Source organism: Hypanus sabinus, chromosome 9 (genome assembly GCF_030144855.1).
Source record: "Hypanus sabinus isolate sHypSab1 chromosome 9, sHypSab1.hap1, whole genome shotgun sequence".
NCBI classification, from domain to species: Eukaryota; Metazoa; Chordata; class Chondrichthyes; order Myliobatiformes; family Dasyatidae; genus Hypanus; species Hypanus sabinus.
Genome location: NC_082714.1, coordinates 1,448,550 through 1,470,180, shown reverse-complemented (window position 1 = coordinate 1,470,180; position 21,631 = coordinate 1,448,550). Strand labels below are relative to the sequence as shown.

At 44.0% G+C, this 21,631-nt stretch overlaps 1 protein-coding gene across 1 annotated transcript in view; it reads left to right on the top strand.

Annotated features, from left to right (window-relative positions):
- LOC132398992 (ankyrin-repeat and fibronectin type III domain-containing 1-like) overlaps positions 1-21,631 on the top strand; it is a 755,630-nt gene that overhangs the window by 427,424 nt on the left and 306,575 nt on the right. Inside the window, exon 4 of the mRNA XM_059978830.1 lies at positions 8,927-8,967. Coding sequence (XP_059834813.1) covers positions 8,927-8,967 — 41 coding nt within the window. The remainder of the gene's footprint in view (positions 1-8,926; positions 8,968-21,631) is intronic.

The following is a 21,631-nucleotide window of genomic DNA, read 5'->3' as shown; positions in this document are numbered from 1 at the left end:
GCTGGGACTTTTCTCTTTGGAGTGTAGAAGAATGAGAGGGGACTTGTTAGAGGTCTACAAGATTATGAGAGGCATAGATAAGGTGGATAGTCAGTACCTGTTTCCCAGGGCACCAATAGCAAACACCAGAGGGCATATGTACAAAATTAAGGGAGGGAAGTTTAGGGGAGACATCAGGGGTAAGTTTTTTACACAGAGGGTTGTGAGTGTCTGGAATGATTTGCCAGGGATGGTGGTGGTAGGCTAAAACATTAGGGGTATTTAAGAGCATCTTGGACAGGCACATGGATGAAAGAAAAATGGAGGGTTATGGGGTAGTGTGGGTTTAGTACTTTTTTTTAAGGATTATATGGGTCAGCACAACATGGAGGGCTGAAGGCCCTGTACTGTGCTGTAGTGTTGTATGGTTCTATGGTATCAGTATTACAGTGGAGTAAAGGGAATTACAGAGACCTAAGAGAGGAGCTGGCCAAAGTTGTTAAGAAGGGGATACTAGCAGGAATGATGGCAAAGCTGGAGTTTCTGGGGGTAATTTGGAAGGCTCAGTTTAGAGACAACCCAATGATGAAGAAGTATTCTAAAGGTAGGATGATACAACAATAACTGACCAGGGAAGTCAAAGACAGAATAAAAGCAAAAGAAGTTAGTTAAAGTTAAAGTCTGTCCCGAGCCTTATAGGTTTCTGTGGTGTGAAGTGACTGAGAGTATGAGACTCCCCCCACCGCCCGGATAGGACACTAGTCTATCGTGAGGTTAACCCCCAGCATTTTGCCGGTACCCATTTTCAGCTGGGTGGACTGGAGCAGTGTGTGGTTAAGTGCCTTGCTCAAGGACACAACACACTGCCTTGCTGGTGCTCGAACTCACGACCTTCAGATCGCTAGTCCAGCGCCTTAACCACTTGGCCACGCGCCACAAAAAGTAAAAGAGAGGGCATATAAGTAAAAGGGAGGTCACGGCGTCAAAAGTGGTGTCGTGTTGGACAGAGGAAACGATGAGGTCCTCTGTGACTGCTTTGAATTGGTGGACTGGTTAGTATTCAGGGACTCGGCAGCTAACCTCTGAGTATGCCTCAGCTGTCACGGACTTTATCTGGAAATGCACAGAGGACTTTGTGTCTCGCAAGACGATCTGGGTATTCCCTAACCGGAAACCTTGGATGAATTCTGAGGTCCAGTCCCTTTTGAAGGCTAGAGCTGTGGCTTTTAGGTCCGGGGATACCAGTCGCTACACAGAATCCAGGCGTGAACTCCGGAAAGCCATTAAGGGCGCCAAGAGGCAATATTGAGCCAAGTTGGAAGCCCAGGCTAACCTGAGGGATGCCAGTAGACTATGGCAGGGTCAAAATGAGATAACTGGGTGCAAAGTCTGGGAATATCAATAACTGTAGCGCTTCTCTTCTTGATGAACGTAATATATTCTACGCAAGATTCGAACAGAAGAGGAGCGTCCCACCCCCTCTGGATGAACCGGACCTGGTGGCATCGAGATTCATCGTCACCGAGGAAGACGTTAGAAGAGCCTTCCTGAAGATAAATCCAAGGAAGGCGACGGGCCCAGATGGCGTCCCAGGACGGGTTCTCCGGGCCTGTGCAAGCGAGCTAGCTGGAGTGTTTGCTGACATCTTCAACTGCTCCCTGCTTCAGCCTAAGATCCCCTCGTGTTTTAAGGAGGCATCGATAATCCCAGTGCCAAAGAAAAGCAAGGTGGCATGCCTGAATGACTATCGACCTGTGGCTCTGACATCAATTGCTATGAAGTGCTTTGAGCGATTGGTTATGGCACACATCAACCATACCCTACCGGTCAACCTCGACGCTTTGCAATTCACCTACCAGAGCAACAGATCAACAGCAGATGCCATCTCTCTGGCACTACATTCCTCCTTAGAACACCCGGAGAATAAAGACACATATGTAAGGCTCCTTTTCATTGACTACAGCTCTGCCTTTAATACCATCGTTCCAAATAAACTGATTCCTAAGCTCCGGAACCTGGGTCTTAGCACTCAGATCTGCAGCTGGATCTTCAACTTCCTCACAGACAGGACCCGAGCTGTAAAAATAGGGGACAAGCTCTCCTCTACAATCACTCTGAGCACAGGTGCCCCAAAGGCTGTGTACTCAGCCCCCTGCTGTACTCACTGTACACCCATAATTGTGTAGCTAAGTTTCCATGAAAATCAATATATAAGTTTGCTGATGACACCACAATTGTAGGCCGTATCTTGGGTAATGATGAGTCTGAGTACAGAGAGGAAATTAAGAACCTGGTGGCATGGTGCAAAGACAATAACCTATCCCTCAATGTCAGCAAGACGAAGGAATTGGTTGTTGACTTCAGAAGGAGTAGCGGACCGCACGACCCCATCTACATCGGTGGTGCGCAGGTGGAACAGGTCAAAAGCTTTAAGTTCTTCAGGGTGAATATCACAAATGACCTGACTTGGTCTAACCAAGCAGAGTCCACTGCCAAGAAGGCCCACTGGTGCCTTTACTTCCTGAGAAAGCTGAAGAAATTTGGCCTGTCCCCTAAAACCCTCACTAATTTTTATAGATGCACCGTAGAAAGCATTCTTCTAGGGTGCATCACAACCTGGTATGGAAGTTGTCCTGTCCAAGACCAGAAGCTGCAGAAAATCGTGAACATAGCCCAGCATATCACACAAACCAATCTTCCATCCTTGGACTCACTTTACACTGCACGCTGTCGGAGCAGTGCTGACAGGATAATCAAGGACACGACCCATCCAGCCAGCACACTTTTTGTCCCTCTTCCCTCCAGGAGAAGGTTCAAGAGTATGAAGATTCATACAGCCAGATTTGGGAACAGCATCTTTCCAACAGTGATAAGACTGCTGAACGGATCCTGACCCGGATCTGGGCCGTACCCTCCAAATATCCGGACCTGACTTGCACTACCTTACTTTCCCTTTTCTATTTTCTAATTATGATTTATAATTTAAGTTTTTATTATATTTGCTTCAATTTGTACTTCAGGGAGTGCGAAGCGCAGAATCAAATATCACTGTGATGATTGTACGCTCTAGGATCAATTGTTTGGTGACAATAAAGTAAAGTATAATAGAGCAAAAATTAGTGGGAAGGGGCAACTAAAATAGTCATAGGGAGACAGAAGATAAAAATATGAAGGTAAGCTGGCTAATAATATAAAAGAAGATACAAAAAGCTTCTTCAGAGTAAAAGAGAGGCAAAAGTGAATATTGGACTGCTGAAATATGTTGTTGGAGAGGTAGTAATGGGGGACAAAAGAAATAACCAACAAACTTGAAATTTAATAAGTGTTTTGCATTAGTCTTCAAAGTGGAAGACAGTAGCAGTATGCCAGAAATTCAACAGTAGGAGGGCAGGCATAAGTGCAGGTGGTATTACTAAGGGGAAAATGCTTGGGAAGGTGAAAAGTCTGAAAGTAGATTAGACACCTGGACCAGATAGACACTGACAGTTCTGAAAGAAGTAGCTGAAAAGATTGTGGAGGCATTAGTAATGATCTTTCAAGAATCACTAGTTTCTGGAATGGATCCAGAGGGCTGGAAAATTGCAAATGTCACTCCATTCTTTAAGATAGGAGGGAGGCAGAAGAGAGGAAATTATAAGCCAGTTAGCCTGACTTCAGTGCTTAGGAAGATTTTGGAGTCCATTATTAAGAATGAGGTTTTGGGGTACTTGCAGGCACATGATAAAATAGGCTGTAGTCAGCATGGTTTCCTGAAGGGAAAAACATGCCTGACACGTCTATTAGAATTCTTTGAGGAACTAACAGGGAAAGATAGACAACGATAGAGAGTCAGTGGATGTTCGAGCAAAACACACAAAATGCTGGAGGAACTCAGCAGGCCAGGCAGCTTCAATGGAAAAAAGTAGAGTTGACATTTCAGCCCAAAATGTTGACTGTACTTTTTTCCGTAGATACTGCCTGGCCTGCTGAGTTCCTCCAGCATTTTGTGTGTGTTGCTTGGATTTCCAACATCTGTAGATTTTCTTTTGTTTGTGGTCAGTGGATGTTGTTTGCTTGGAATTTCAGAAGGCCTTTGACGAGGTGCTGCACATGAGGCTGCGTAACAAGATAAGAGCCCATGGTATTACAGGAAAGATAGCTGCATGGATATATGATTGGCTGACTGAAAGGAGGCAGTGGGTGGGAATAAAGGGTGCCTTTTCTGGTTGGCTGTTGGTGACTAGTGATGCTCTGCAAGGTTTGGACCACTTTTTCCACATTATCTGTCAATGATATGAATGATGGAATTGATGGCCTTGTTTCCAAATTTGCAGATGATATGAAGATAGGTTGAGGGGCTGGTAGTGTTGAAGAAGCAGGGTGTCGGCAGAAGGATTTAGACAGATCGGGAGAGTGGGCAAAGATATGGTAGATGGAATATTGTATAGGGAAGTGTATGGTCATGCACTTTGGTAGAAGGAAAAAAGGTGTAGAATATTTTCTAAGTGGGGAGAAAATTCAAAAATCAGATGTGCGAAGGGACTTGAGAGTTCTTGTGCAGGATTCCTTAAGGGTTTACTTGAGAGTTAAGACAGTGGTAAGGAAGGCAAATACAATATTAGCATTAATTTCAAGAGGACTAGAACATAAGAGCAAGGATGTAATTTGGAGACTTTATAAAGCAATTCTCAAACCGCAGTTGGAGCATTGTGAGCCATTTTCTTCAGATACAGAAAGTGTAGAAGAGAGGTGAGAGTGGATATCGGACTGCTGGAAAATGATACTGGGGAGGTAGTTGGGGGGGGGGGGGAACAAAAAAATGGCAGACAAACTGAATAAGTATTTTATATCAGCCTTCACTGTGCAAAACACTAGCAGTGTGGTATAAGTTCCAGGTGTCAGGGGTCATGAAGTGTGTTAACTTCTCACTACAAGGGAGAAGGTTCTTGGGAAACTGAAAGGTCTGAAGGTAGATTAGTCACCTGGACTAGATGGTGTACACCGCAGGGTTCTGAAAGAGGTGGCTGAAGGCATTAGTAATGATCTTTCAAGAATTACTAGATTCTGGAATCGTTCTGGAAGACTGAGAATTTTCAAATGTCACTCCACTCTTCAAGAAGGGAGAGAGGTAGAAGAAAGGAAATTATAGGCCAGTTAGACCTTCCCCGGTGGCCATAAGACCATAAGACATAGGAGCAGAATTAGGCCATTTGGCCCATTGAATCTGCTCTTTCATTCAATCATGGCTGATCCTTTTTTATCCTCCTTAACCCCATTTCCTGGCCTTCTCCGCATAAACTTTGATACCATGTCCAATCAAGAACCTACCAATCTCTGCCTTAAATACACCCAATAATCTAGCCTCCACAGCTGCACGTGGCAACAAATTCCACAAATTCACCACCCTCTGGGTAAAGAAATTACTCTGTATTTCTGTTTTGAATGAACACCCCTCTATCCTGAGGCAATGCCCTCTTGTCCTAGACTCACCCACCATGGGAAGCATCCTTCCACATCTACTCTGTCTAGGTCTTTCAACATTCGAAAGGTTTCAATGAGATTCCCCCCCACCTCCCCCATCCTTCTGAATTCCAGTGAGTACAGACCGAGAGCTATTAAACATTCCTCATATGATAACCCTTTCAATACTGGAATCATCCTTGTGAACCTCCTCTGGACCCTCTCCAATGCCAGCTCATACTTTCTAAGATGAGGAGCCCAAAACTGTTCACAATACTCAAGGTGAGGCCTCACCACTGCCTTATAAAGCCTCAGCATCACATCAGTGGTTGGGAAGATGTTGGAGACAATCGTTAAGGATGTGGTTTTGGGGTACTTGGAAGCTGTAGTTAGCATGGCGTCCTCAAGGGAAAACCTTGCCTGATACATCTGCTGGAATTCTTTGAACAAGCAGGATAGACAAAAGAGCATTGGTTGATGTTGTTTATTTGGATTTTCAGAAGGTCTTTGACAAGGTGCCACACATGAAGCTGCTTAACAAGCTAAGAGCCCATGGTATTACAAGGAAGATTCTGGCATGGATAAAGCAGTGGATGACTGGGCATGAGGCAATGAGTGGGAATAAAGGGAGCCTTTTCTGGTTGGCTGCTGGTAATTAATGGTGTTCCACAGAGGTCTGTGTTGGGACAAATTATTTTTATATTATATGTCAATGATATGGATGATGGAATTGATGATTTTGTTGCAAAGTGAAAATGGGGGACATCTCCCTCTCCCTTAGGGGGAGAGAGAACCTGTAGTTTGTCCAATGCCAGATGAAATGTGATAGTCTGGGGTATCTGCAAGGTCTGTGTCTTTGCTATTGCTTAGCTCATGCTTGTGCTCGGAGGCAGGTGCGCTTTTTTTGCCGAGGGGAGGTGAGCATCATTGCCTTGCTGCCATTTATGTGTGGGAGGGCAGAACTAGGGGGGGACTTTGGAGTTCTCACATTTAACTGTTGTTCATTCTTTGGGGCACTTCTCTGTTTTTGTGGATGTTTTGCAAAGAAAAAGCATTTCAAGATGTATATTGTATACATTTTTCTGACATTAAATTGAACCTTTGACCATTTGAACCTTTCAAAGTTTGCAGAAGATACGAACATAGGTGGAGGGACAGGTAGTTTTGAGGAAGTTAAGAGACTACAGGAGGACTTAACAGATTAGGAGAATGGACCAAGAAATGACAGGTAGAATACAGTGTTGGGAAGTATATAGACATGCACTTTGGCAGAAGAAATGTAAAGGTTGACTATTTTCTAAACAGAGAGGAAATACAAAAAATTGAGACATAAAGGAACTTGGGAGTGCTTGTGTAGGATTCCCTAAAGGTTAATTTTCAGGTTGAGTCTGTGATAAGGAAGGCAAGTACGATGTTTGCTCTTGTTTCAAGAGGACTCGGGAGAGATTCCAGAGGATTGCAAGGCTGCAGATGTTCCCTTATTCAAGAAAGGGAGTAGAGATATCCTAGGAAATTATAGATCAGTGAGTCTTACTTCAGTGGTTCGTAAGTTGATGGAGAAGATCTTGAGAGGCAGGATTTATGAACATTTGGCGAGACATAATATGATTAGGAATAATCAGCATGGCTTTGTCAAAGCCAGGTCATGCCTTATAAGCCTGACTGAATTTTTTGAAGATGTGACTAACCACATTCATAAAGGTAGAGCAGTAGATGTAGTGTATATGGATTTCAGCAAGGCATTTGATAAGGTACCCTATGCAAGGCTTATTGAGAAAGTAAGGAGGCATGGGATCTAAGGGGACCTTGCTTTGTGGATCCAGAGCTGGCTTGCCCACAGAAGACAAAGATTGGTTGTAGACGGGTCATATTCTGTGTGGAGGTTGGTGACCAATGGTGTGCCTCAGGGATCTGTTCTGGGACCCTTTTCTTCGCAATTTTAATGAATGACCTGGATCAGGAAGTGGAGGGATGGGTTTGTAAATTTGCTGAAGACACAAAGGTTGTAGGTGTTGTGGATAGTGTGGAGGGCTGTCAGAAGTTATAGTGGGACATTGATAGGATGCAAAACTGGGCTGAGAAGTGGCATATGGATTTCAACTCAGAAAAGTGTGAAGTGATACATTTTGGTAGATCAAATATGATGACAGTTTAATAGTATTAATGGTAAGACTCTTGGCAGTGCGGAGGATCAGAGAGATCTTTGAGTCTGAGTCCATAGGACACTCAAAGCTGCTGCGCAGGTTGCTTACGGTGCATTGGCCTTCATCAATCATGGGATTGAGTTTAGGAGCTGAGAGGTAATGTTACAGCTATATGGGACCCTGGTCAGACCCCACTTGGAGTACTGTGCTCAGTTCTGGTCACCTCACTACAGGAAGGGTGTGGAAACAATAGAAAGGGTGAAGAGGAGATTTACAAGGGTGTTGCCTGGATTGGGGAGCATGCCTTATGAGAATAAGTTGAGTGAACTTAGCCTTTTCTCCTTGGAGTGATGGAGGATGAGAGGTGACCTGATAGAGGTGTACAGGTTACTGCAGATAGCGCTAACTCTCCTTTAGTGCCTGCTGTTAACCCTTGAAATGCGGCTCCTGCGTCACCACCCTTACTGAGTATAAACATTTGGAGATGAGGGATGGTGAGAAGGGAGGAGCCTGCGTTTGTATGCTGGGAGCTTCCTGCATTCGGCCGCAGTGAGGGTCCTGTGTTTTGCCAGAGTGAGGGTCCTGTGTTATGCCAGAGTGAGGGTCCTGTGTTATGGCAGTGTGAGGGTCCTGTGTTATGCCAGAGTGAGGGTCCTGTGTTATGGCAGAGTGAGGGTCCTGTGTTATGCCAGAGTGAGGGTCCTGTGTTATGGCAGAGTGAGGGTCCTGTGTTATGCCAGAGTGAGGTCCCTGTGTTATGGCAGAGTGAGGGTCCTGTGTTATGCCAGAGTGAGGGCCCTGTGTTATGCCAGAGTGAGGTCCCTGTGTTATGCCAGAGTGAGGGTCCTGTGTTATGCCAGAGTGAGGGTCCTGTGTTATGGCAGAGTGAGGGCCCTGTGTTATGGCAGAGTGAGGGTCCTGTGTTATGCCAGAGTGAGGGCCCTGTGTTATGCCAGAGTGAGGTCCCTGTGTTATGCCAGAGTGAGGGTCCTGTGTTATGGCAGAGTGAGGGTCCTGTGTTATGGCAGAGTGAGGGCCCTGTGTTATGCCAGAGTGAGGGTCCTGTGTTATGGCAGAGTGAGGGCCCTGTGTTATGCCAGAGTGAGGGCCCTGTGTTATGCCAGAGTGAGGGTCCTGTGTTATGGCACAGGGATGGTCCTATGTTACTCCTCATGGAAGGCCCTGTGTTATGCTGCAGGGATGGTCTTGAGTTATGCCACATGGAGAGACCCGTGTCGTGCCACAGGGTGGGTCCTGTGTTATGCTGCAGAGAGGGTCCTGCATTGGGCTACAGGGAGGGGTGTGTGTTACACTGCACCGTGTCTATGTTGTGTGATGACCACTCGTTTATTTGTCTTTTTCAGAGTCTGGGCTCCACGGACAAGAAGGAGTGTCTGCAGAAAAGGTAATGCCATACAGGTGGATCTGAGAGTGTGTCCCCTCCACCAACTCCAACTGGCTCGGTTACTGAGTGATGGGGAGACATGATACTCTCTGGTGGGGTATGATAGCAGCCACAGTTACAAGGGTTATGGGAAGTTTCAGTGTCGAAGTAACCATTATCATGGTGGTTGGATCACCTGCAGCTCCAGCTGTGCTCAACAAACATGACAGGGAGTGGATATTGGACCACTGGGTCTACTAAAGGGGAACAAATAAATTACAGAGGAACTTAATAAGAATTTCGTATCAGTCTTCACTGTGGAAGACTCTGACAGAATGTCAGAAATGTGAGAGTGTTGGGGCAGAGGTGATGTCATTGCTATTACTTCGGAAACTGAAATTCTGAAGGTAGATATGCACTTGTACCTGATGGACAACACCCAGGGTTCTGAATGAGATAGCAGAAGAGACTGTGCAGGCATTAGTAATGATCTTTCATTAAACCATTAAGAAGGTGGGAAAATAGGGTTGAGAGGGATAATAAATCAGGCATGATGGAATAGCAGTGCAGACTCAGTGGGCTGAATGGCTTAATTCTGCTCCTATGTCTTGTGGTTGATCTCATTGCCACTGATGTTTGACTGGAATATGTCCCTTTTGTAGTGGGCTACGCTGTGTTCCTGCACCCAGAGATTACAAGGTGTGAGAGTGTAGTGCCACCGAAGCACGCAGATGAAGGGACACTGTGCCAGCTTCCTTTGCACTTCTTTATGGCCTGTGTCACCTCACCTTCCCTCCAAAGCTGGTGTAGAGCTGTAGGAACTTCCTGAAACCGTTGATCTCAAGAGATGCACTTGTAAATGCCAAGTGAATTTAAATAGGATTAGCAGCTGGAGTGGATCAAATGTCAAAGCACTTGGATGTCAATGGGTGGTTGAGCGAATGTTGCTGCTTCATTGCTTTGCTCATTACTTTCCACAGCCCGATTATCAACTACACTGCAGTGTCAATTCAGTTCAAATTCAAGCTGTAAGAATGTCACTGAGTGGAGCTGCTTTCTCTGTGCCTGAGTTTTGCTGATTATTTTATTTAGAGATACAACACGGACCAGGCCATTTCAGCCCAACCAGCAACCCATCGATTTAACCCTAGTCTAATCACAGGACAATTGACAATGACCAATCAACCTACCAACAGGAACCACAAAGTACACTGCAGATGCTGTGGTCAAATCAACACGTATAAACACGCTGGAGGAACTCAGCAGATCGGGCAGCATCCGTGGAAACAAGCAGTCAACGTTTTGGGCCGAGACTCTTCATCAGGACTGAAGAGGGAGGGGCAGGGGCCCTATAAAGAAGGTGGGGGGGGGGGATGGTGGGAAGGAGAAGGCTGGAAGGTGCCAGGTGAAAAACCAGTCAGAGGAAAGATCAAGGGGTGGGGGAGGGGAAGCAGGGAGGGGATAGGCAGGAGAGGTGAAGAAGAAATGTAAGGGGAAAGCACTATGGGTAGTAGAAGAAGACAGAATTATGAGGGAGGTGATAGGCAGCTGGAAGAAGAGGAGGCAGAGTGAAAGTGGGATGGGGAAGGGAGATGGAGAGAATTACCGGAAGTTGGAGAATTCAATGTTCATACCAAGGGGCTGGAGACTACCCAGACAGTATATGAGGTGTTGCTCCTCTACTGCCATGATGAGGCCAAACTCAGGTTGGAGGAGCAACACCTCATATACCGTCTGGGTGGTCTCCAGCCCCTTGGTATGAACATTGAATTCTCCAACTTCCGGTAATTCTCTCCATCTCCCTTCCCCATCCCACTTTCACTCTGCCTCCTCCTCTTCCAGCTGCCTATCACCTCTCTCATAATTCTGTCTTCTTCTACTACCCATAGTGCTTTCCCCTTACATTTCTTCTTCACCTTTCCTGCCTATCCCCTCCTTGCTTCCCCTCCCCCACCCCTTGATCTTTCCTCTGATTGGTTTTTCACCTGGCACCTTTCACCCTCCCCCCACCTTCTTTATAGAGCCCCTGCCCCTCCTCCTTCAGTCCTGACGAAGGGTCTCAGCCCAAAACGTTGACTGCTCGTTTCCATGGATGCTGCCCAACCAGCTGAGTTCCTCCAGAGTGTTTGTACGTGTTAACCTACCAACAGGTATGTCTTTTAAGTGTGGGAGGAAACCAGAACACTCAGAGGAAACTCACCACATGACCATAAGACATAGGATCAGAATTAGGCCATTCAGCCCATCAAGTATGCTCCACCATTCCATCATGGCTGATCCCGGATTCCACTCAACACCATACACTTGCTTTCTCGTCATACCTTTTTATGCCTTGACAGCTCAGGAAATGATCAACTTCCACCTTAAATATACGCACGGACTTGGCCTCTACCACAGTCTGTGGCAGAGCATTCCAGATGTTGGAAGGAAGTTGAATTCAGATATGGAAAACTGAAAAAGAAACTTAATATTGGAACGATTTCAAGCGATGGAGAGGAAGGGATGGATATTTTGAAAAAAAGGAGCTAAGTCTTCAAGGTATTGTTTAAATATGAACCAGAACAGTCACCTTCCATCAATACTATTAAATAATCTACAGAGCTAAAAGCGGCCACAGGAAATATAGATTGAGCACGTACTTTAGGAGGAGGGAAAGTGTTAATCGTTTGTAAGGGTAAAAAGCAGTGTGAGAAGGCATTACGATTGAAGACTACTTTGCAGAAAGATAGTACAGTATCTATTTTGTCTAATAAAAATAGAGGTGTTAGAGGTGTTATATCAGGTGTTTCGGTGGAGATTTTGACAGACAGACAGACGTATTTTATTGATCCCGAGGGAAATTGGGTTTTGTTACAGTCGCACCAACCAAGGATAGTGTAGAAATATAGCAATATAAAACCATAAATAGTTAAATAATAATAAGTAAATTATTCAAAGTGAAAATAAGTCCAGGACCAACCTATTGGCTCAGGGTGTCTGACACTCTGAGGGAAGAGTTGTAAAGTTTGATGGCCACAGGCAGGAATGACTTCCTATGACGCTCAGTGTTGCATCTCGGTGGAATGAGTCTCTGGCTGAATGTACTCCTGTGCCTAACCAGTACATTATGGAGTGGATGGGAGTCATTGTCCAAGATGGCATGCAACTTGGACAGCATCCTCTTTTCAGACACCACCGTCAGAGAGTCCAGTTCCACCCCCACAACATCACTGGCCTTACGAATGAGTTTGTTGATTCTGTTGGTGTCTGCTACCCTCAGCCTGCTGCCCCAGCACACAACAGCAAACATGATAGCACTGGCCACCACAGCCTCATAGAACATCCTCAGCATCGTCCGGCAGATGTTAAAGGACCTCAGTCTCCTCAGGAAGTAGAGACGGCTTTGACCCTTCTTGTAGACAGCCTCAGTGTTCTTTGACCAGTCCAGTTTATTGTCCATTCGTATCCCCAGGTATTTGTAATCCTCCACCATGTCCACACTGACCCCTTGGATGGAAACAGGAGTCACCGGTGCCTTAGCCCTCCTCAGGTCCACCACCAGCTCCTTAGTCTTTTTCACATTAAGCTGCAGATGATTCTGCTCACACCATGTGACAAAGTTTCCCACCATAGCCCTGTACTCAGCCTCATCTCCCCTGCTGATGTATCCAACTATGGCAGAGTCATCAGAAAACTTCTGAAGATGGCAAGACTCTGTGTTGTAGTTGAAGTCCGAGGTGTAGATGGTGAAGAGAAAGGGAGACAGGACAGTCCCCTGTGGAGCCCCAGTGCTACTGACCACTCTGTCTGACACAATTGATAGAAGAGGTTAAATTTCATTTATTGGGAGGCAAGGTTACGGAGGTAAAGAGATTGCAAGTAGTCAGAAATGAGGAAAGGATGGATAGTTTTTCTATATTGATATGTTTTGATGAAGCGAAGCCCCCTGACAAAGTTAATTTGGAGTATGTTAGTTATAATGTTTGAGCTTAGATCCCTGCTTAGATGTTAGAAATATCAGAGGTTTTGGGCATGTGGCAGCTGTATGCCATGGGAAACTAAAATGTAGTAAGTGTGGTGGGGAACATAAATATGAAAATTGCAAAGGTGTAATTGTTGTAATTGCAGATGAGAACATAGTGCAGCTTACAGAGGATGTGAAGTGCTTCAGGTGGCATCTAAATTTCAACAGGTTAAAGTAAGTTAGGTGTGTCTTATGCAAAGTCTCTGCAAAAAGTTAAACCAAACATTGATAAAGTATTACCAGTCAGAGAACGGATTGTGAAGTTATAGGCTGTATGTTAGCATCATACTACTCTTACTAAATATACTTTACTAGTCGATAAAATGAAGTTTGTGATGTTCATAATGGATGTGGTGAATTCTTCTGCTCAGACAGCTACTTGTACTGAGAAAATTAAAATTATTTTTGAAGATTTTAGAAAGTATCTGTGTATAACAGGTGCTATGATGGAAGCTGTAAATGAGGCTCTGATGGGTGGGGTATCTGTATTTCAGTCTCCTTTGTGAAGGTACACAATGGGCATCAGAATATTGCAGTGGAATGCAACAAGCCTGATTTCCAATGGTCAAGACTTTAAGAAGTTTGTTTCTGAAGTATCAAATCCTCCTGATGTTATATGTATTCAGGAAACCTGGTTGTTACCACATGTAAGTTTTCTCTTGCAGGATTATATTAAGCATGATAGATTAGTTGGTAGAAGGGGTGGTGTTGCAAGTTTTATAAGGAAAGGGATAGGACATAGAGCTGTAGATGTAAATGAGGCACTTGCAGGTTTTTGATTCAACAGGTAGGGGTATTAAAGTGGCAATTTTTATCACCCTTGCAAAAAGCTCTCGATTGTTTTACTGGAAAGCATATATAGCTCTAGCTCACTAAGGGTTGTATGGTGTGGGGATTTTAATGCACATGGTTCACTGTGGGGTTGTTCACAGAATAATGGTTTGATTGAGGAAGAATTTTTAGATATTTGATATCTTTGTTTTTTGAGGTGATGCACCATCAATAACTCTAGGAGACGGGAAGTGAACGATAGGATTTTATTAACAGCGAAAAGGGAGCATGACCATGTTGAAGACTGAGGGAGCAGCAGTGCCCCAATCGCCTTTATACAGGGATCTGTGGGAGGAGCCACAGGAGCAGTCAGTAGAGGGGTGTGTCCAGACAGGTATACATAGTTTATCACATGAGGATGTAACTATGAAAATGGACAAGGGAGAGCCAGTGGATGTAGTGTACCTGGACTCTCAGAAAGCCGTTGATAAGGTCTCACATAGGAGATTAGTGGGAAAAATTAGAGCACATGGTATTGGGGCTAGGGTACTGACATGGATAGAAAATTGGTTGGCAGACAGGAGACAAAGAGTAGGGATTAACAGGTCCTTTTCAGAATGGCAGGCAGTGACTAGTGGGTTACCGCAAGGCTCGGTGCTGGGACCGCAGCTATTTAAAATATATATTAATGATTTAGATGAAGGGATTAAAGGTAACATTAGCAAATTTGCAGATGACACAAAGCTGGGTGGCAGTGTGAAATATGAGGAGGATGTTATGAGAATTCAGGGTGACTTGGACAGGTTGGGTGAGTGGGCAGATGCATGGCAGATGCAGTTTAATGTGGATAAATGTGAGGTTATCCACTTTAGTGGCAAGAACAGGAAGGCAGATTACTATCTGAATGGTGTCAAGTTAGGAAAAGTGGAAGTACAATGAGATCTAGGTGTCCTAGTTCATCTGTCACTGAAAGTAAGCATGCAGGTACAGCAGGCAGTGAAGAAAGCTAATGGCATGTTGGCCTTCATAACAAGGGGAGTTGAGTATAGGAGCAAAGAGGTCCTTCTGCAGTTGTACGGGGCCCTGGTGAGACCCCACCTGGAGTATTGTGTTCAGTTTTGGTCTCCAAATTTGAGGAAGGACATTCTTGCTATTGAGGAAGGGCAGCGTAGGTTCACGAGGTTAATTCCCGGAATGGCGGGACTGTCAAATGTTGAAAGATTGGAGTGACTGGGCTTGTATACACTGGAATTTAGAAGGATGAGAGGAGATCTGATGGAAACATATAAGATTATTAAGGGATTGGACACGCTAGAGGCAGGAAACATGTTCCCGATGTTGGGGGAGTCCAGAACCAGAGGCCACAGTTTAAGAATAAGGGGTAGGCCATTTAGAACGGAGTTGAGGAAAAACTTTTTCACCCAGAGAGTTGTGGATCTGTGGAATGCTCTGCCTCAGAAAGCAGTGGAAGCCAATTCTCTGGATGCTTTCAAGAAAGAGATGGAGTTCTTAAAGACAGTGGAGTCAAGGGATACGGGGAGAAGGCATGAACGGGGTACTGATTGTGGATGATCACCCATGATCACATTGAATGGCGGTGCTGGCTAGAAGGGCCAAATGGCCTACTCCTGCACCTACTGTCTGTCTTGTGTGTCTTAATGATGGGAGCAGCATGAGATTTAATGTTCATAATGGTTCTGAAACTGCTACAGATTTGAATTTAGTTTCGAACATTCTGGCTGGAGTGAGTGAGTGAAATGTCATGGGAGATGAAACATTGGGGAGTGATCATTTTCCTGTATTTATAAGCTTGGGTTTGGATTTATATAGGGGGTAGGAGGCCACTTTTAGGAGGTGGAATTCTGGTAAAGCAAATTGGGAACGATTTAAGGTTTTATGTGATGAACATCTATCAGGGCTGAATGTTGAGGATAACGTGGATTTCTGCAATGAAAGGTGATGTCACATTATTCATAAAACTGCAGTGGAAGTGATTCCAATTAAAAGAGGCATTGATAGGAGAACCATGTACCATGGTGGACTGAGGAGTGTACAGAGGCACTTAGGGAGAGAAATAAAGCATTTAGGAAAGTATCAGTCTGCGAGTGACCTTGTTAAGTATAAAAGGGCACAGGCCGTGGTGAGGAAGATAGTGAAGGTTGCATTAAAGGTTTACTGGAGGTCATCTTATGATAATATTGGAAGGGGTATTAATCTTGGAGATGCTTGGGGAATGTTTAAAAAAATGGCATTCATAGGGCTAATAACATTCCAGTATTGATTAAAGAAGGTAATACAATTGTTACTGAAACAGAGAGGGTTGAGTTAATGGCTCGTTCATTTGTTGCAATTCATAATCAAGATAATTTAAGTGAAGAGTCTGACACAGTGTTGTCAAGAAAACAACCTCTCCCTTAATTTTGCAAAAACAAAGGGGCTGGTTGTGGGCCACAGGAGGATTGGAGACAGGCTAACCCCTATTGACATCAATGGATCTGGAGTTGAGAGGGTGAACAGCTTTAAGTTCCTTGGTATGCACATCACTGAGGATCTCATGTGGTCTGTACATACCAGCTGTGTGGTGAAAAAGGCACAGCAGCACCTCTTTCACCTCAGATGGTTGAAGAAGTTTGGCATGGGTCCCCAAATCCAAAGAACTTTCTACAGGGACGCAATTCAGAGCATCCTGACTGGCTGCATCACTGCCTGGTATGGGAACTGTATTTCCCTCAATCACAGGACACTGCAGAGACTGGTGTGGACAGCCCAGTACATCTGTAGTTGTGAACCTCCCACAAAGACAGGTGTGTAAAACTGGCCCAAAGGATTATTGAGGACCCAAGTCACCCCAATCACAAACTGTTCCAGCTGCTACCATCTGGGAAATGGTACCGCAGCATTATAATCAGGACCAACAAGCTTTGGGACAGCTTCTTGCACCAGGCCATCGGACCGATTAATTCATACTGATGCAATTGTATTTCTATGCTGCACTGACTGTCTGGTTGTACATACTATTTATTACAAATCACTATCAATTGCACATTGCACACATAGATGGAGACGTAACAAAGATTTTTACTCCTCATGCATGTGAAGAATGTAAGAAATAAAGTCAGTTCAATTAAACAATGTAGCGTTAAGGCACTAACTGTTTACCCTGATGTGTTGGAAGCTGGCGATGGCAATGATAGTATTAGTGATAGAAACATAGATGCACAATGGCCCACAATGCTGTGACGAACATGTACTTACTTTAGAAATTACCTCGGGTTACCCATAGCCCTCTGTTTTTCTAAGCTCCATGTACCTATCCAGGAGTCTCTTAAAAGACCCTATCGTATCTGCCTCCACCACTGTTGCTGGAAGCCCATTCCACACACTCACCACTTTCTGCATAAAAAAAAACTTACCCCTGACATCTCCTCTGTACCTGCTTCCAAGCACCTTAAAACTGAGCCCTGTGGTGCAAGGACGAGGCGGAGGACAAACCCAGGTGCAGGACACAGGCACGGAGGCAGAGTCATGAGGCGTTAGCACCGTCACAAACAGGGAACCGGTATCCAGGGGGGTCTTTACATGGAGACAAGGTTTACATAGAGTATCCAGGAAATTATGCAGACCTTAGAACTGACAGTCCTAAGGAATTAAGAAACAAGATTTACTCACACCAGAGTCAACCAACAAACTGGCAAAGCATGGCTGTGCAGCCTGAGTTTTATCCTGTGTTTGCTAATGGGAACCAGGTCTGCTGTAATTAGTGGAACTGGGAATGATCTGAAATCAGATGAGGGGATTAAGGCCCTATTAAGGAGGTAATAGCAAGATGGGGAATTGCCAGATGGGACCATGACCCCCCTCTCGTGTTAGCCATTTTAGCCCTGAGTAAAAGCCTCAGACCATCCACATGATCAATACCTTTCATCATTTAAACACCTCTATCAGGTCACCTCTTATCCTCCGCTGCTCCAAGGAGAAAAGGCTGAGAACACTCAAGGCATGCTCCCCAATCCAGGCAACATCCTTGTTAATCTCCTCTGCACCTTTCTATAGTTTATACACCCTTCCTGTAGTGAGGTGACCAGAACTGAGCAGAGTACTCTAAGTGGAGTCTGACCAGGGTCCTATATAGCTGTAACAATTCCTCTCGGCTCTTAAACTCAATCCCACAGTTGATGAAGGCCAATGCACCATATGCCTTCTTAACCACAGAGTCAACCTGTGCAGCAGCTTTGAGTGTCCTATAGGCTCGGACCCCAGGGTCCCTCTGATCTTACACACTGCCAAGAGTCTTACCATTAATACTATATTCTGCCATCATATTTGACCTACCATAATGAACCACCTCACACTTATCTGGGTTGAACACCATCTACCACTTCTCAGCCCAGTTTTGCATCCTATCAATGCCCCGCTGTAACCTCTAACAACCCTCCACACTATCCACAACACCCCAACCTTCGTGTCATCAGCAAATTTACTAACCCATTCCTCCACTTCCTCATCCAGGTCATTTATAAAAATCATGAAGAGAAGGGGTCCCAGAACAGATCCCTGAGGCACACCATTAGTCACCGCCCTCCTTGCAGAATATGACCCATCTACAACCACTCTTTGCCTTCTGTGGGCAAGCCAGTTCTGAATCCACAAAGCAATGTCCCCTTGGATCCCATGCCTCCTTACTTTCTCAATAAGCCTTGCATGGGGTACCTTATCAAATGTCTTGCTAAAATCCATATACTCTACATCCATTGTTCTACCTTCATTAACATGTTTAGTCACATTCTCAAAAAAATCATTCAGGCTCATAAGGCGCAACCTGCCTTTGACAAAGCCATGCTGACTATTCCTAATCATATTATGCCTCTCCAAATGTTCATAAATTCTGCCTCGCAGGATCTTCTCCATCAACTTACCAACCACTGAATTAAGACTCACTGGCCTATAATTTTCTGAGCTATCTCTACTCCCTTCCTTGAATAAGGGAACAGTATCTGCAACTCTCTAATCCTCTGGAACCTCTCCCATCCCCATTGATGAAGCAGATCATTGCCAGAGGCTCAACAGTCTCCTCCCTCGCCTCCCACAGTAGCCTGGGGTACATTTTGTCTGGTCCTGGATACTTATCCAACTTGATGCTTTCCAAAAGCTCCAGCACATCCTCTTTCTTAATGTCTATATGCTCAAGTTTTTCAATCCGCTGTAAGTCATCACTACAATTGCCAAGATCCTTTTCCGTAGTGAACACTGAAGCAAAATATTCATTAAGCACCTCTGCTATCTCCTGCGGTTCCATACACACTTTTCCACTGTCACACTTGATTTGTCCTTTTCCCTCACATCTTATCCTCTTGCTCTTCACATAGTTGTAGAATGCTTTGGGGTTTTCTTTAATCCTGCTCGGCATGGCCCCTTCTGGCTCTCCTAATTTCATTCTTAAGCTCCTTTTTGCTAGCCTAGATAATCTTCTAGATCTTTATCATTAACTAGTTTTTTGAACCTTTAGTAAGCTTTTCTTTTCTTCTTGACTAGATTTTCAGCAGCCTTTGTACACCACATTTCCTGTACCCTACCATCCTTTCCCTGTCTTATTGGAACATACCTTTGCAGAATATCCCCTGACCATTTCCCTGAGGACTTCTGTTTCCAATCTATGCTTCCAAGCTCCTGCCCGATAGCTTCATATTTCCTCTTACTCCACTTAAACTCTTTCCAAACTTGTCTGTTCCTATCCTTCTCCAATGCTACGGTAAAGGAGATAGAATTGTGATCACTATCTCCAAAATGCTCTCCCACTGAGAGACCTGACACCTGACCAGGTTCATTTCCCAATACCAGATCAAGTACAGCCTCTCCTCTTGTAGGCATATCTACATAATGTGTCAGGAAACCTTCCTGAACACACCTAACAAACTCCACCCCGTCTAAACCCCTACAGTGGTAGAGGATGACGGATGTTGAGTTTTCTTTGTGTGACTTTGAGAGAGCTATTAATAGTACAGGTCAGACGGCTCTAGGAAAACATGATATATGCTATTGTATGGTTAAACATATGACCGACAACTCTCAAGATAATATTAAACTTTCTGAATCATGTTTGGAATATAGGCTATCTTTCCTTCTTATGGAAAATAGCAATAATAGTGCCTATTCTAAAACCTGGAAAACCCCCCTTGGAACATATAACATATGACAATTACAGCATGGAAACAGGCCATCTCGGCCCTTGTAGTCCATGCCGGATGCTTATTCTCACCTAGTCCCACCGACCTGCACTCAGCCCATAACCCTCCATTCCTTTCCTGTCCACATGCCTATCCAATTTTTTTTAATGACAATATCAACTGTTGATATTGTCATTTAAACTGTTGGTCCAGTTATAGACCAATATCATTCATTTCCCATTTGTGTAAACTTACAGAATGTATGATAATAGAGAGGTTGAATTATATTTTGGAAAAAAGAGATGATATAGCGTTTTATCAGAGCGGATTTCAGAAGAGTAGAATGACATTGGATTCAGTTTAATGTTTGGAAGATGATATTAGGAAAGCACAGGTAGACAAAAGAAGTTGTAATAGCAGTACTTTTGATATAGTAAAAGCATATGATATGTTGTGAAGGGAGGGTTTTTGATTAATTATGGACATTATGAGTGAGAGGAAGGCTATATATTTTTTTCCTGTTTCGTATTTGGGCAGTCTGTACAGGTAAGGGTAGGAAAGGTATTTTCAGGCTTATATGAGATAAAGAATGGGACTCCACAAGGCAGTATTATTGCCCTTTATTGTTTAATATTAAGATTAATAATATTTTCTCCGAGATAGGCACTGGGGTGAGCAAATCACTTACTGCAGATGATGGAGCTTTATGGATCAGAGGGAAAAAATCAATTTAACTGTATATAGGATGCAATTAGCAATTAATAAGGTTAAACAGTAGGCAAATAGATGGGGGTTTAAGCTTTCAGTAGCTAAAACACAAGTTATACATTGTACAAAAAGAATTGATAGAACTGCACTCAATTTGAAATTGTGTAACCAAACTCTTGAAGAAATGTCAGTGGTAAGATTTATTGGCATGTGGTTGGATACTAAGCTGGCATGGAAGCATCATATCAGTAAGATAGTTGACAATTGTAAAGGAGCATTAAATATCCTTGGGTGTCCATGTGGGTATTCTTGGGGTACTACTACATGAAAATCTCTGTTTACTTTATATATTTGTTTAATTAGATCGGCACTTGATTGTGGCTGTATGGCTTATGGATCAGCTTCATCTTCAAATTTAAAATGTTTGGTTGTGACACAAGCTCAGGCTTTAAGACGGTGTTGTGGTGCGGTAACGTCATCTCCTGTTTCAGCTTTACTGGTTGAAATGGGACAATTACCCTCACAGTTGTGGAGGATGAATTTGTTGTGAATATACTGGGTTAACTTGAGAGGGCAGAGGAATGATCACCCTAATAAAAGTATGTTGGAAGACTTTTGGGAACATCACAAGAAGGGTGTTTTTAGCTTTGAGTGGCTGGGTTCTCATCACGCTAGGACTATAGGTTTGCTGGATTACGTAACTTGTCCCACTGTAGCTTTTTCACTAACTCCACCATGGTTTTTTCCAATGGCTTTGGTTGAGTTTAGGTTGCATGATTTAATGAAATTCAAGGATCCTGATATGCCTGAGAGTTTGTTTAGGAGAATTATTGTGATATGTTAATCATTTTTACTGATGGATCAAAAGATAATTTAACAGGAAACACCAGTGTGTTTTTTTTGTGCCTAAATTACAGGTAACAATAAAAAAAAATCTTACTTACTATTTATCAGTGTATACTGCAGAACTGATTGCCATCATTTTGGGCTTACAGTGGGTGAAGGAAATCTGTCCTTGCAAAGTTATAATTTGTTCAGA